Genomic DNA, 14652 nt, shown 5'->3' with positions numbered 1-14652 from the left:
AATATTTATGATTTAATTATGACATCATGCGTTTCTTTGAAAAGTTGGATCATTGACCCACCATCTAGATAAGAAAATAGCATTGCTTTTAGATTAGTTTTAAATTAGGAAAAATTATAGTCAAAGCCGGCTGTACATTTAAAATTAGGCTATAAATTGGTCCAAAATCCAACAAAACTCTAACAACCGAGTCTACATTTCAGGTTATAAAAACCCTCACCATGTCATCGGAGGGTTATGTGGCTATTGCCAACATGGGACTCTTAATCCATATTGGATACAACAAAAAACTTATACTGAAATTGCCCTTTAATGTTGGGTGATTGGAAAATTAAAAAAAAAAAAAGGTTTTTAGTTTCTCTCTCTCACTCTCACTCACAGTCATTTTTATCTACTCAACGACTATGTGATTTGAAAATAAATAAAACCGGTTTTTGGTTTCTCTATTTATATTATCTATATCAAATTCTCTCATTCTCTCTCTCTAGCTATCGTTCTCCCTCAACCTCTCTCATTCTCTTTCTTGGTCGATCTCTCATTCTCCCTTAGCTTCTCTCCCTCTCCCTCTTTTGTCTTTTTTATTTTTATTTTGTTACACACTTATATGGTGTTAATCAAATCATATAAAAGAACATGAGACCAACTTGGTATGGTTAAAAAATTATTACACCAATTTGATAAAAATTCACAAGAAACTCTTAGCTATGAAATTTACACCAACTGGAGAACGATAGAGATTGAGGGAGAAGGAGATATTGATTGAGAAGGAGAGTGAGGGAGAAGAATGAGAAAGATTGAGGGAGAACAATAGAGAGAGAGAGAGAGAGAATTGAATGATGAGAAGAAATGATTTAATTTCTTATCACCACTTAGATAAAAACACTATTTTTTCTAGGTAGATTTTAAAAGTATATAAGCTTTTATGTTATTGGAATTATTAATTTATTAAGTATGGATTTAATTAATAGAACTTAATGATGAGAAGAAATAAAAATGACTTAAATATATGATTCAATGAACATGAATGCAAGTTAATAACTTAAATATTGGATTTAATGAGAGAGAATTGAATGCATTGAATATCTTCAAATTACCTCTTTTCAATTCATTTAATATCAAGAACCGATTACCCTATTTGCCCTCATTTTTTATCATTAAATTTAAATATAAAGGGGTAAATATTGTCCTTAGAAAATTCCAGGAATGTCATTTGTACATTTTAAAATAGTATAGATATATCCCATCATCACATAGGATTTGTGATTGCTTGTAAAAGATAGTGTTGTCGCATAAGGCATGTGCCAAAGCAAATAGCCCAATACAACCTGAGTTTTGTATGTGTATAGTATATATATATATATATATATATATATATATATATATATATACATTAATAAATGAAAATTGTATATATTTTCAATTAATAATAAAAGAGTTATGCAAAAATATATCTATAAATTCTTTTAAACCCGATCAACCTGTCCACATGATCCAACCCAACCCTGAGCCTAACCTAAGCTGTGTTGGGTTAAGCTCGAATTGGGCCTGAGTTAAAAAACTTGGGCTTAACCATCAGTTAGGCCACGCCTAAGCCTGAGATTTGCACTTTAGGGTTGGTCCTGGTTTGACGTTCAATTTCAACCAAATCCTATCTGCCCAAGTTGCACCCCTAACAAAAACATGACATGCTTAGAATTAGGGAGTTCTAAGAATTTGAATTAAGGCCCGAACCCGAAGTCAAGTCTGATCTATCCAACCTGGACCCAACCCAAACCGAAATTTGGCATACTTGGGTTGGGCTCGGATTGGTCAATAAGGTTTAGGTGGGCCTACTAGTTAGGTTCAACATACAAAGTTGCATGAATCTATTTAGTATCAATAGTTTAAATCTAAATATGAAATTTACATATTTTGCATAGATGGATGCATGTATGAAAATATGCATATACTCATCTAAATATATGTGTATCTAAGTACGTAGTACGGTTGGGTTAAGATTGGCTAAGGTCGAATTTGGACTACCTAGGCTCATCCCAGAAAATAGGAAAGCCTAGGGTTTTGGGAGATCAGGTTGGCACCCTACATACACATCTTGCATGCATTAGGAACATCTCCCGTACTTAATCATCGGGAGATGTTCCCAATACACAGGTGGGAGGTGATGTGGGGTGCCAATCTGATCTTGGGTTTTGGACCTTGGATCAGTCTTAGAACCAAAAATTTAATCCAACCTGTGCAAAATTGCAGACTGGATTGGTCCGGGCTTGGGTGAGGGTCCATTCAAGTTACACCCTATCTTAGATAGTGCCATTCGATAATACTAAACTTTCAGTTCTGAATAGAAAAATAGTTATGAAAATGTAGAAATTAAATTTTGTTTTCTAGTTTTTCTGAAGCCTAAATGCAGAGAATTCTGAGATCCCTGGTTCTAAACTCTAAAGAACGACTATTTTATAGTTTTATCCCTATGGATGAATTTGAATCATTATAAATGGTTTGATTATTTAAAAATAGAATAAAACAATTTAGTTAAATCATTAAATAAAATTAAAAAGTATTAAATAAAAAACATTAAATAGTTAGTAAATTTAATAAACTTTAACTAACTAACTATTTTGTTAAAATATTAATTAATGAAGACTCATAAATTATTAATTATTAAATAAAAATGGTCACACAAAAAATCAAATAAAAGAGGTAAGAGATGCTCTAAGAGGACACCACCAAACGAAATTAATTTTGAACAAAAATGCTAGAAATAAGAGGTGCAGTCTGCAGTGTGATACCAAACGATCCCTTATACATATAGGCAAGGATTAAACTATCAATACGCCCGATACCTAAAGCTGATTACCAGTGTGTATGTTATATCACTGTTACCCATGTTTTTTTTATTTTTTATTAATCTTATAATGATAAATGGGTTGAGGCTACATTTTTAAACTTTTTAATTTTATATAAAAAAAAAATTATCGGTGTTTCTAAGTGTATTTGAGTATATCAATATATGCATATTTGCAACAAATTGGAGTAACTTTATACTGATTATATGGAACCTTCAAGTTCAATTAATTGTTGAATAATTTCCAATTTTCCATATCGCAATGGTTGAACATTTTAAAACATTTGTTTGAATTGAATTACATAATGTTTCTCGATTTTGGCATTAATTCCTCATTTTGTTTGCAAGAAATGCCTTGCACTCTGTACAATCCATGAATCCACACACACACAGAGAAAGAGAGAGGGGGGTGTAGATGCATGGTTCCTTATTGACCTTTAATCACGTGTAGCATTGATGAGTATGGTTGACACTTCACCTCCTTTTGGCTTAGGTTACCTCTCAAGTCTCAACTCTTTCATCAAAGTCCTAGAATCCTGTAAATTGGATCAAACGAGTACCCAAAGAAAAAAGGGGTAAATTTGATCAAACGCCACCTTGTATAAATGTCCTGACCTCAAACAGAAACCGAAAGTAAAAGTGGGAAAGAAACAAAAGGAATAAAGGACAGATTAACTAGCTACAAATTAATTAATGTATAAAGAAGGAAAGAAAAAGAGAAGAAAGAAGTAAAGGAAAATGCACATGGGTAGTGAAGCATATGAAGCTTCTCCATTCAGTTGCAGGGCCAAAGGACAAATTGGTTACTTGCAATCAAAGTCTCTATTGCTTACTTTAAAAAGAAATGGTATTTATAATTAAAGAGCAAAAGCATGCATGAATTAACAACACGTAGTATTTGATATAAATACTATAGGACCCATTTGGCCTAATGTATTTCTCAATATTGTGAGTGTCTCCATGTACAATCATAACCTTGTCATGTGTCTCTAACAGTGGAAACACCACCCATTAACAACTTCATATTCTATTCTTTTATTGGGAAATTTGTATGATACGATAGGCCTTGTACCATTATAACACAGTGGACCTTTTCTCTCCTAATGCAAGTGTTACCAATACTCAATTGATGTTCTTTCACAGTGGACCTTTTTCATTTATGGAAGGACAAAAAACAACTACCTCTATTGGGTTACTTGATGGATTACATCTCATTCTAGGTACAAAAGGAAATCTATCAATCATATGGTGAGCAATTAGATTATCCAATATATATATAAATTGGGTAATGTTTGGGATCTCATATCCAACAGAACCGTGAGAACAGTCCACTGAAGGATTCAGGTGGATATTAATGGTATTTATTAGATCTAGGATCTCATTTAGTGAGGGCTATCAGATGAGGGAATATATTTTAGTAGGATAAGTATCATCTGATACTGATCCAATGGTTAGAAGTGCCTTCACATGTGAGGTTTCCTTATTGAATTGCCACATTATACTAAACAATAGCTATTTTTTATTTAATTATTTTATCTTTTATGTATGCAATATGAGTAACATTCCACTGGCTAGTCTTCTGTCACTGACTAAAGATTTGTCGCTTCTTATTACTTTTCTACTCCATGGTTAGAATTAGATAATAAACCCACTGACCCCTTCCCCTCGGTATTCCATAAAATATTTCATCTATAAAGAAATTGATGCTTTAAGGATCCTAAATGAATCATTTTTAATTAACAATCCAATAAGATTTTACCTTTTTCAATCCATTTGACTGCATCTATTGGTAACTCATTGTGAATCCAATATATATTAGATATAGTGGATACAAGTAGTTGTAGTAGTAGTAATTTTGACTTTGCTATTATTATATAAGCTTCATTGTTACCTGGAATCATACATAAAGGAACTCAAAGAGAATCAAAGATGCTTTTACTCTTCATGAATCAAGCTCCCTTGGTGTAAAAAGCCCTCTGTCTTGGAACTCACCTACAAATGGAGTCTTGCCGAGGCAATTCCATCCATTCATGTACTTTACTCTCAGTACCCACTCTAGTTGCAGAAGTTCAGGTCTTCTATCATGGCTTCTATCCAGAAACTTCTCTTCTTTGTCACAGCCTCCAGTCTTCTTCTCTATGGGACTACTGCAGCACAGAAGCCACAGGTAATAAGCCAAGTTCAATTTTCAGAATTGTTAGATTGAATTATAAACATTTCTGGCATCTATTAACTCTCTTCCTATTTCAGTCCTATATTGTGTACATGGGGAGTTCTTCAAAGAGCAATGGAGAAAGTGATACTGAACCTGCTGCAGAATTAGCCCACCTGCAATTATTGTCATCAATTATTCCAAGGTTATCATTGTTCTCTTTGAATTTCATCACATTTTAACGCTCTATGAAAATTAATATTCTGTTGCAAGAAACATAGAAACAAGAATTTGAGATTCTGGGTGGTTTTATTAATTAATTATGCAGTGAGGAGAGCCAGAGATTGTCTCTAATTCACAGTTATAATCATGCTATCAAGGGTTTCTCTGCCATGCTCACAGAGAAGGAAGCTTCTTCATTATCTGGTATCTTCTTCTTCTTCTTCTTCTTCGTCTTCTCTCTCTCTCTCTCTCTCTCTCTCTCTCTCTCTCTCTCTCTCTCTCTCTCGTTGGGGTCCAAAGTGACAGCTGTGCAATACTTGTAAATAGAAAAATTTTCAATTATTGTAAGCACCCGTGAATGATGTGGTACAAGTTAGCAACACAAATAATCATTTGATTTTCCTTCTTTTAGGTGTAAATTTAGCCTTTTATTAATTGAAGAGCAAGAATAATTAGGTGTTGTTCAACCAGCACCCAGCTCTTATTCTCAATTGAAAATGAAAAGAAAAATTGATTCTTGGTAACACAAAATGGGTTCATCCAAGGATCACTGTTCAAGCATGTGAAAATCAAATCTGATGCTTATTGGGTTTGGGTGGTACTTGATCAATTAGGATACAGTTTGCAGAAATGTAATCACATTGTTGGTGAAATTTTTGAACCAGGCCATGAGAAGGTTGTATCAGTCTTCCCTGACCCAGTTCTTCAACTCCACACCACACGTTCCTGGGATTTCCTGGACTCAGAATCCGGCATCAGATCAGGCATCAAATACCCACAAGCTTCCAGTGATGTAATAATAGGAATTATAGACACAGGTATCTCCATCTTTTTCTTTCCCCTTCTTTTAATTTTCCTTCCCAAACTTAAATCTTCTTTCTGCATTTCTGTGTCTGAAATAACAAGGAAAGAGTGAAAACACCTTGAAATTCTAATCTGATGTTCTGGGTTTGCACTTACCAGTGTCTTATCCATGGAGTGACTGTGTGAAACTCCAAACCTTTGATTTTTGACGAGTGACTTTGAAGCATGGTCAGAGGAGGGCCACATGATTGTCTTGATTAATGACATTCAAGCAACCAGTGATCTGAATGCTTGTGATGGGGATGGATTGGATTCATCTGCCTTGCCCTTCATTAAGGGCCATGATTTGTGGCCCCCATTGGATTCATCTGCCTTACTTTTAGAGGCTCTGGTTTTCCGGTGGAACAGCTCATCTTGTCTGTGGGTCCCACGGGATAAAGGGTAGGAGTAGGAAAGCCCAAGCAAGCACATGATCCTATGGGTTTAGTGAGATTTATCCGTAAAAAGGGTAACATGGAGTAAGCTCCACAGAATGCATATGTATGGACGGTCATCACTCGTCAACCTTTTCAATGGGCCAAGCATCTGTTTTGAAACCATTTGTCCTATAACCGGGATGGCTTTACTAATGTGCAAATCGTTTTTTTTTTTTTTCCTTTTCAAATGGGCCAAGCATCTGTTTTGAAACCATTTGTCCTATAACCGGGATGGCTTTACTAATGTGCAAATCGTTTTTGCCTCTGGGTCATGTATAAATATGTATTTTATTAATGAATAATATATATTTATGTTCTATATATATTACTTTATATTTAATATATATTTTTTAATTATAAAAAAAAAAATATTAGAATTTGTGACTTGAAGCTAAAAGAGGGTTTAAGCACCTTAGGATGCATATATCTCGAAAATTTATCAAAAAAAAAAAAAAACACCCCAATCAAACATTGGAATATAAAGTTATAGCTTCCGGAAATTTGCACACATATTTAGGGGGTAACTCGTAATCCAATCACTGGATCAAATGGGTCAATGGTCCAATCACCCAGTTTAAACAATTTTTTTACCAGATCAATTATTTTTTTTACTAATTTCTGGATTTTATTAAAACCAAATCAAAATCTTAATAGTTCAAACAGTTTAACCGGCTGAGTCAACCATGGGTTAAAAACACTGCTAATGTGTTTGCAAACTGTTATTGACTCATATGGGCTGAGCGAGTGAACCAAAAGCTCAGACTCAGTTTGGAAGGAGTACAAATGCAAATATGAGTGCAGAACGTTATGTTTTGTATTATTTTGTATGTATTTGCACAACTGAGCCTGGCAGACTGGGTCACAAATCTTTGACATTTTTTTGGTTTCAATCATAGCTCAACAATTCAGGTCTCAGTTTAGGTTCAGCTTATTATTTTAAGAAACCCGACTCATTTTGGTCAGTGGAATGTGGATTGCGGGGTTCCTACAATAAGAAGCTGAGTCTAGCTAAGTTCAGGCCAACCACACTTGATCCAAAACGTCAGAATATGATCTTTACATAGGCTTGTCGTGAATTTGTTTTGAATGGAACATAAAGCTAAAAGTTAGCTGGGTAAAGCAAACTGAGTTCAGTCTACTGAGAGGTCTATAGCCTGTGAATTGATAGAACTGACAAAATAATTGGATTGTAATCCTTGTACATTTTAGGGGTACAACTCCGGCAGGCCCAACCCAAGCCCAAACTGATCCAACCTGTCCATGGGTTGGGTCTGGGCCTGAAATGGGGCCCATGCCTAGCCCAACAAGAGCCCATATTGATCCTACCTACCTGAAATTTTACATGGGCTGGATCTGGATTGATTCATTGGTTACGAGTTTTTCCGGCATCATAGTCAAACCCGTTAGTTTAAGTTTATTTTTAATACATTGGGCCCAATGCACCTTCTTGAGCCCAACTGATCAATTTGAAACCAAATGTGTCAAATAGTTTGGACTGGGCCTTGGTTGGGCAGTTTGACATCCTCCAATTATTTCTTCAATGAGCCTTAGATTATTAATAGAAAAACCTAACTTAGTTTCTTATAATTGATTGTGTTGGACAAGGAATATGGCCAGAATCACCAAGTTTCAACGATGAGGGGATGGGGGAGATACCTTCAAGGTGGAAAGGAGTCTGCATGGAAGGATCTGACTTCAAGAAATCCAACTGCAACAGGTGATCTTTTTGTTTTCTTTCTAATCTAAAATTCACAAATACTGTGGGGTCACTGGTCAGTTTTAATTCAATAGTCTTTTCCCCCACATTCTTTTCTTCACCCTTGTTTATTTCAACAATTCTAGAAACAAAAAATTAGGGAAGATGATTCAACAGTAGAATATGTAGCTAGGGTGAACCACTGAGATGGTAAAAGGACTACATACACCCATTTTCACTGATCTAGACTCTAGAGGGACATCATCCAGGCTGTTAAATCGAATCTGATACTGTTAAAATTTATGACCTGGCCCGGCCTGTCTGGCCCACAAATTTTCAGGCCCGGGAAGTCATTTCTATTCCAGGCCCGACACGGCCCAAAACCGCACCATTCCCATACATAATGCAGACCAAGCCTGGGCAGAAATTTAACATACAAAGTATGTATGTATGTATATATGTGTGTGGTATAATATATTAATATACAGATATTAAAAATTGAATTTTATAAAACTATTATTTTATTAACTTACATGGGCCAGCCCAGGCTCAAACATATATTATCAGGCCCAGGACTGGCGCAGGCCATTTTTTTTATAGCTCAAAAGCGCCCGGCCCAGACCATGATCATCCCTATTTACATGACCCAATGACCCAAAACCATCTCTAATACTTCTGTTTTCTGTTGTAAATTGCAGGAAGTTGATAGGGGCCAGATACTACACCATCTTCAGCGACTCAACCGGGTCGAAATCTCGCGGCAACAGGACACATGTGATTCGACCAATTGGTTCACCGAGGGACTCGGTCGGCCACGGCACCCACACTGCATCCACAGCCGGAGGTGTGGCTGTTGCTAACGCAAGCTACTATGGGCTTGCTCATGGGACAGCCAGAGGTGGCTCCCCTTCCAGCCGGATTGCAATGTACAAGGCTTGCTCATTAGGGGGTTGCACTGGATCCACCATACTGAAGGCCATTGATGATGCAATCAAGGATGGAGTTGATATAATCTCAATCTCTATAGGCATGAGTTCAATTTTCCAGTCTGATTTCCTCAACGACCCCATAGCCATTGGCGCATTCCATGCCAACCAGATGGGTGTCATGGTTGTTTGCTCTGGAGGGAATGATGGGCCTGATCCATACACTGTTGTAAACTCAGCCCCTTGGATCTTCACTGTTGCTGCTTCAAATATTGATAGAGACTTCCGATCTACTGTTGTTTTGGGCAATGGGCAAGCTTTCCAAGTGAGTTACTATGCTCTTCCTATCAACTCAGAAATTGGGTCATGGTTTTACCGGTTTAACCATCAGTTAGATCGCTCTGTCCATAGATAGAAACAGTGAAAAAAAAAGGACCCAGGAAGTGGTTCAAACACTGGGGTTGGTCCAACCATGGTTTACCAGTTTAACCACTGGTTGAATCGCTCTATCGTCAAAACCGGGTCGGTTCGAGTCTGACAATACTGCTTCATTTTGTTCAAGCTTAAGCATGTTTCTAATTGATTTATTTTTGTGTGATGACTTCTCTTCCACAGGGATCTGCAATAAATTTCTCCAATCTGACTCGTTCAAAAACATATCCCCTGGCATTTGCAGGAGCTCTTGCTGCTGTCTCTACCCCTTCATCAGAAGCAAGGTATTTCTGCAACAAATTGTTCAGATGAAACTTCAAATTGAAACAGTTTGAGTTATTATGTTTGAAACATGTGCAGCAACTGCTACCCAGGATCTTTAGATTCAAAGAAGGTTGCAGGAAAAATAGTTGTATGCATGGATACGGATCCGATGGTGTCTAGACGCATAAAGAAACTAGTAGTGGAAGCTGCTAAAGCTAAAGGGTTAATCTTGATTGATGAATCCGAGAAGGGGGTGCCTTTTGATGCTGGTGTTTTCCCGTTCTCAGAAGTTGGAGACATGGCCGGATATCAGATACTTAAGTACATTAATTCTACCAAGTAAGCTCTTTGCTTCTCCCTGAATTCATGAGAAGAAGATAGATCGAATATGGATTGATCAGCATAGAAATGCAATGGACTGAGTCCTGAGTTGAGTTGAACAGAGTTTACTAAGCCACTATGGTTGCTCTACCCAAATTGGGCCTATGGGCCCTGGCCTGGCTGGGCTCAGGAAATTGTATTTAACTGTGCTGGGCCAGGCTGAAATATAAGAAGAATGAGCAATTGGATTCATATTCATGGACTGGAAATATTCTCAATGCAACACACTTATACCCAAATTGGCCCTAAATTGTGCCAATGAGAGAAGGCCTCTCCATTCACCGTGAAAAAAAGTAGATAGGAATGAGCTAATGTTCTTATACTGTAAACAGGAATCCAACAGCAACTATCCTTCCAACTGTGCATGTTCCAGGAGTGAGACCTGCTCCAGTTGTTGCATATTTCTCATCTCGAGGTCCTGGAGGAATCACAGAAACCATTCTCAAGGTCTCTCTCTCTTGGTAGAGTACAAATACATACAAAATAATACAAAATATAAGGTTTTGCACTCTACAAATTTGTATTTATATTTCTTTCAAACTGAGCCTTGTCAACAAAAGTTGGCTCCAACCCTAAGAATTATGCCTGAGGTCCAAGCCCGAACCAAACTTGAGGTTAAGCCTAATCTGTACAATCCGGGCACAGCTCATGTTAAAATCTGATGCAATTGGGTTGGACTCAGACCAAGGCTGAGCTCAGATTGATCAATCAGCCCATGCCGAAGTTTGACATGTACAGAGTTTGGATTGGATTAGGGTTGAGATAAGGTTGGACCAGGATCAGGCTAACAAATGACTAAGCCCAGGCCCAGTTAAACAAATAAAAAACCCTCAAGTTTTGTGCCCAAATGCAGCCTGAGAACAAAAAATCCAAGCCCAACCCATGCAAATTTTTGGGCTGGATCAGTCCGGGCTCAGGTTGGACCCACCCAAGTTGCACCCCCTACATTGACAGGACAACCAAAAGTTAGTTTTGCTTGGACCCTTTTTGTTTTGGAGGGAGGAATTCTGGAATTGCAATTGGCTTGGCCGGGTTAGGACTGGGTGAACCAAGACAACCAGAACCAGAAGATTAGGAATTACAATTGTAATGTAATTTTATTGGCAACGCATGCAGCCAGATGTAACAGCTCCAGGAATAGGGATTCTAGCGGCCATCATCCCCAGGAGCGATGTAATAAGCGTCCCAGTGGGGAAGAAGCCTTCCAAGTTTGCTCTGAAATCTGGGACCTCCATGGCTTGCCCTCATGTTGCAGGCGCTGCAGCATTTATCAAATCAGTTCATCCCGGCTGGACTTCTTCCATGATCAAGTCAGCTCTCATGACAACAGGTAAAAATCCCTACTCGTTTTTAGTCTATTTCCCAAATTGGAACTCACAAGACAACCACTGTTTGATGGTTCAACCAGCGGTTTATCCACTGTAACAATCAAATTCAACCATCTGGGTTTCTGGGTCATCGGTTGGACCATTTAGATCGACCTTGAGCTGGCTGTTTGATAATGGCTGAAGTTGTTGAATTGCATTTCAATTCAGACACTTTAGTTTCTACCAAATGTTACGGTTTTCCCACTTAACCGGGTAGTCAGATCATTCAGTCCATCAAATAGCCGGGACCCGGAAAGCTAACCAATTGGTTAATGGTTCAACCAGCGGTTCATTCAATATAACAATCAAATTCAACCATCCAAATTTCTGGATCATCGGTTCGACCATCCGGATCAATTGGTTGATGGTTCAACCAGCGGTTCATTCAATATAACAATCAAATTCAACCATCCAAGTTTCTGGATCATCGGTTCAACCAAACTTGAACTGGATAGCCAATTAAATCATTCAGCCCAACCCATGAAAACCATCAAATAACCGAGATTGGATTCAGTGCTCACAAGACCATGCTCACACCGTTTTCACAGCCTTTTACAGCGTGCATTATTTGTATGTTTTTTTTTAATGCATGGGAAGATATTCTCAATTAATGCAAGGCTGCAAGGGACTGTGGGAACGATGTGAATACGGTCTTGTCAGGACCAAATCCGAATTCCAAATAACCGGAACTCAATGAAAAGCTCACCGGTTCAACCATCCGGTCCTTACAAATTTGTTTCTCTAATGCAGCCACTACGTCCAACAACATGGGGAAGCCCCTAACGAACAGCACAGATTCCTTTGCAAATCCACACGAAATGGGATCAGGAGAGATAAACCCAATTAGGGCCCAGAACCCAGGCTTAGTATACGAAACATCAACAGATGACTTGCTGTATTTCCTCTGTTACTATGGATACAAAGAAAAGATCATACGCTCCATGTCTGGAACCAACTTCAGTTGCCCATCCAACTCCTTAGAGGACTTCATCACTGATCTCAATTATCCCTCCATCTCCATCACCAAGCTGGATGGGCGTCGAGCTGCTCGAACGGTGACCAGAACGGTCACCAACGTCGGATCGACAAACGCGACGTACACGGCCACAGTGCATGCCCCAAAAGGGTTGCTGGTCAAGGTGTGGCCGGAGAGGCTTGTCTTCTCAAGAGCCTCACACAAGGCTTCTTTCAAGGCCTCCTTCTATGGAAAGACTGCAACTCGGGGCTATAACTTCGGCCATGTGACATGGTCTGATGGTATCCATTCCGTTCGCACTGTGTTTGCAGTGAATGTTGTGTAAATCTGAAGCTCTTGCTTTTTGTTTTTTGTTTCTTGTGTTTGAAGATGAGTATAACACAATGTCAGATTAGAATTTTTTTTCTCTCTATCTCTTTTTTAATTGACGATGGAATTTACACTATTCCTCGTGTTTCAATTCGATTTAGAGGTGTATGTTTTTGTTTTCATTTTCATTTTTGTTTTAAAATTGTCTCAGCAAAAATAAATAATAAATACATTTTTTTGAAGTATATATTTTTTATTTTGAGAAGCAAAAATAAGTTGGTTTTGTTTAAAAAAACAACTCATGTAATGATCGTTTTTAAAACAAAAACAATTTTTTGTGGTACATATGTTATATGATTTGAAGAGCCTGGATTAACTAGAGACAAAATCATGCACACTGGGCTGGGCTACCTATCACAAGTGAACATGCGGGTGTTCACTGTGGGCCCCCATCTGGACTGAACAGTGGCATGCTCAATTGTGATAGGTAGCCCAGCCCAGTGTATACAATTTTGTCTCCACCACCTGATTGGTTACCACTTTTATGATACCAGTTGATTGTTTCTAAGTTTTTCGCCTAAATAACCAGATGAAAACATATTCTTTGAACCAGAAATTTAATAACACAATTTTTAACTTCAACTTTGGAAACAAATAACACATCAGTCATAACCAAGAACATATTTCCTGTGCTTTTGTTTTAAGAACCAACTTATTTTCAAACTAGAAGGATTTGATTCATTTTTGGAGCTCATAACAAAAAAAAAAAAGCACATTAATTTGAAAAGACCCTCTTGTTGTGAACATCTGCAAGGACCCTCCTTAAACATATGAGATCCATCTCTAAGTAAAATTCAAGTTTAATTTTCTAATCAACAGAGCATTTACTTAGATTATGGAAATAAAATTTAAGCTCATGTTAGTTTTATAGGTTTTCCCCCCTGAAAGTTCCTTTCCATCTAAGTTGTGGCAAACTTGTCCTCCCTATAGCTAGGACAGCTGGAGTTTGTCCAAAGGTAGGTTTTATAGCCCAAAGAGACATAGAAAAGGTATCAGCAGATGAAGTGTAGGTAACAAAACTTTCATCTTTCTGTAGATATTACACCTTTGAGTTCCACATCTTCAATCAGTAAAATTATTGAACTCACATGTTTCATCTCCATCTACCACAATTTACCTTGTTCTCTAACCACAAGAGGATTCAAGGGAAAAGGCATATATGAAAATTAATTTTTTTCCATTACAAATACTTCTCCCTTTGCTTGTGTCAATCTTTCTAATTTAATTAGAAAGTCAAAGTTGCCCCTGTTATAAGGTTTTAAAAGTTAAGAGTAGAGGCGTATTTTGGTCAAGAATTTTTCTAAAACCATCTATATAATTTTAAATAGAAAATATAATAATATCAATTCTTATGGACCTGTTTGGTTGCATCACTTATTTGGTTGACTCAAAATAACTAAAACATTAAATGAGTAAATAGTTTTCATCAATATAAGGGAAAATTCCCGATTAGTACCTTGTACTTTGGACCTAGTGCCACTTTGGTCCCCAAACTTTAAAATGCAACAATTCAGTATTTGAACTTTCAAAACGTGTCAATCCAGTACTTGTCGTTAATCAGTTGTTAAGTGACATTTGAAAAAACACAAATGCCCTTCGAGTGTCATCTAATTCTCTTTATCAACCATCTAAATGTTGACAAAAAATTAACAGTCCCAAATCAAATCCTTGACTTTTCCATTCAAGAAAGTTGGGGTCACATTTGAGTGGACATTCTGGTGACCCCAACTTTCTTGAATAGAAGA

At 37.4% G+C, this 14652-nt stretch overlaps 1 protein-coding gene across 1 annotated transcript; it reads left to right on the top strand.

The window, feature by feature from the left end:
- Positions 1-4748: 4748 nt before the first annotated feature.
- Positions 4749-13094, top strand: LOC148845603 (CO(2)-response secreted protease-like). Its single transcript, XM_088953125.1, has 11 exons — positions 4749-5009; positions 5093-5199; positions 5323-5420; positions 5882-6034; positions 8102-8213; positions 8891-9443; positions 9734-9834; positions 9911-10153; positions 10528-10642; positions 11312-11525; positions 12313-13094. The coding sequence occupies exons 1-11, from the start codon at positions 4926-4928 to the stop codon at positions 12861-12863; spliced, it is 2331 nt and encodes a 776-aa protein (XP_088809251.1). The 5' UTR covers positions 4749-4925; the 3' UTR covers positions 12864-13094.
- The last annotated feature ends 1558 nt before the right edge of the window (positions 13095-14652 follow it).

This window comes from Nelumbo lutea, chromosome 7 (assembly GCF_056320005.1).
Source record: "Nelumbo lutea isolate HS-2025 chromosome 7, American lotus-T2T, whole genome shotgun sequence".
Classification (NCBI taxonomy): Eukaryota; Viridiplantae; Streptophyta; class Magnoliopsida; order Proteales; family Nelumbonaceae; genus Nelumbo; species Nelumbo lutea.
The sequence above is the reverse complement of the archived record's forward strand: the minus strand, read 5'-3'. Positions and strand labels throughout refer to the sequence as shown.

Coding starts and splice junctions, on each gene's coding strand:
- LOC148845603 (XM_088953125.1), top strand. CDS start 4,926: ATGGCTTCTATCCAGAAACTTCTCTTCTTTGTCACAGCCTCCAGTCTT. Junction 5,200..5,322: donor TTGTCATCAATTATTCCAAG/GTTATCATTGTT, acceptor TTAATTATGCAG/TGAGGAGAGCCAGAGATTGT. Junction 10,154..10,527: donor AAGTACATTAATTCTACCAA/GTAAGCTCTTTG, acceptor TACTGTAAACAG/GAATCCAACAGCAACTATCC.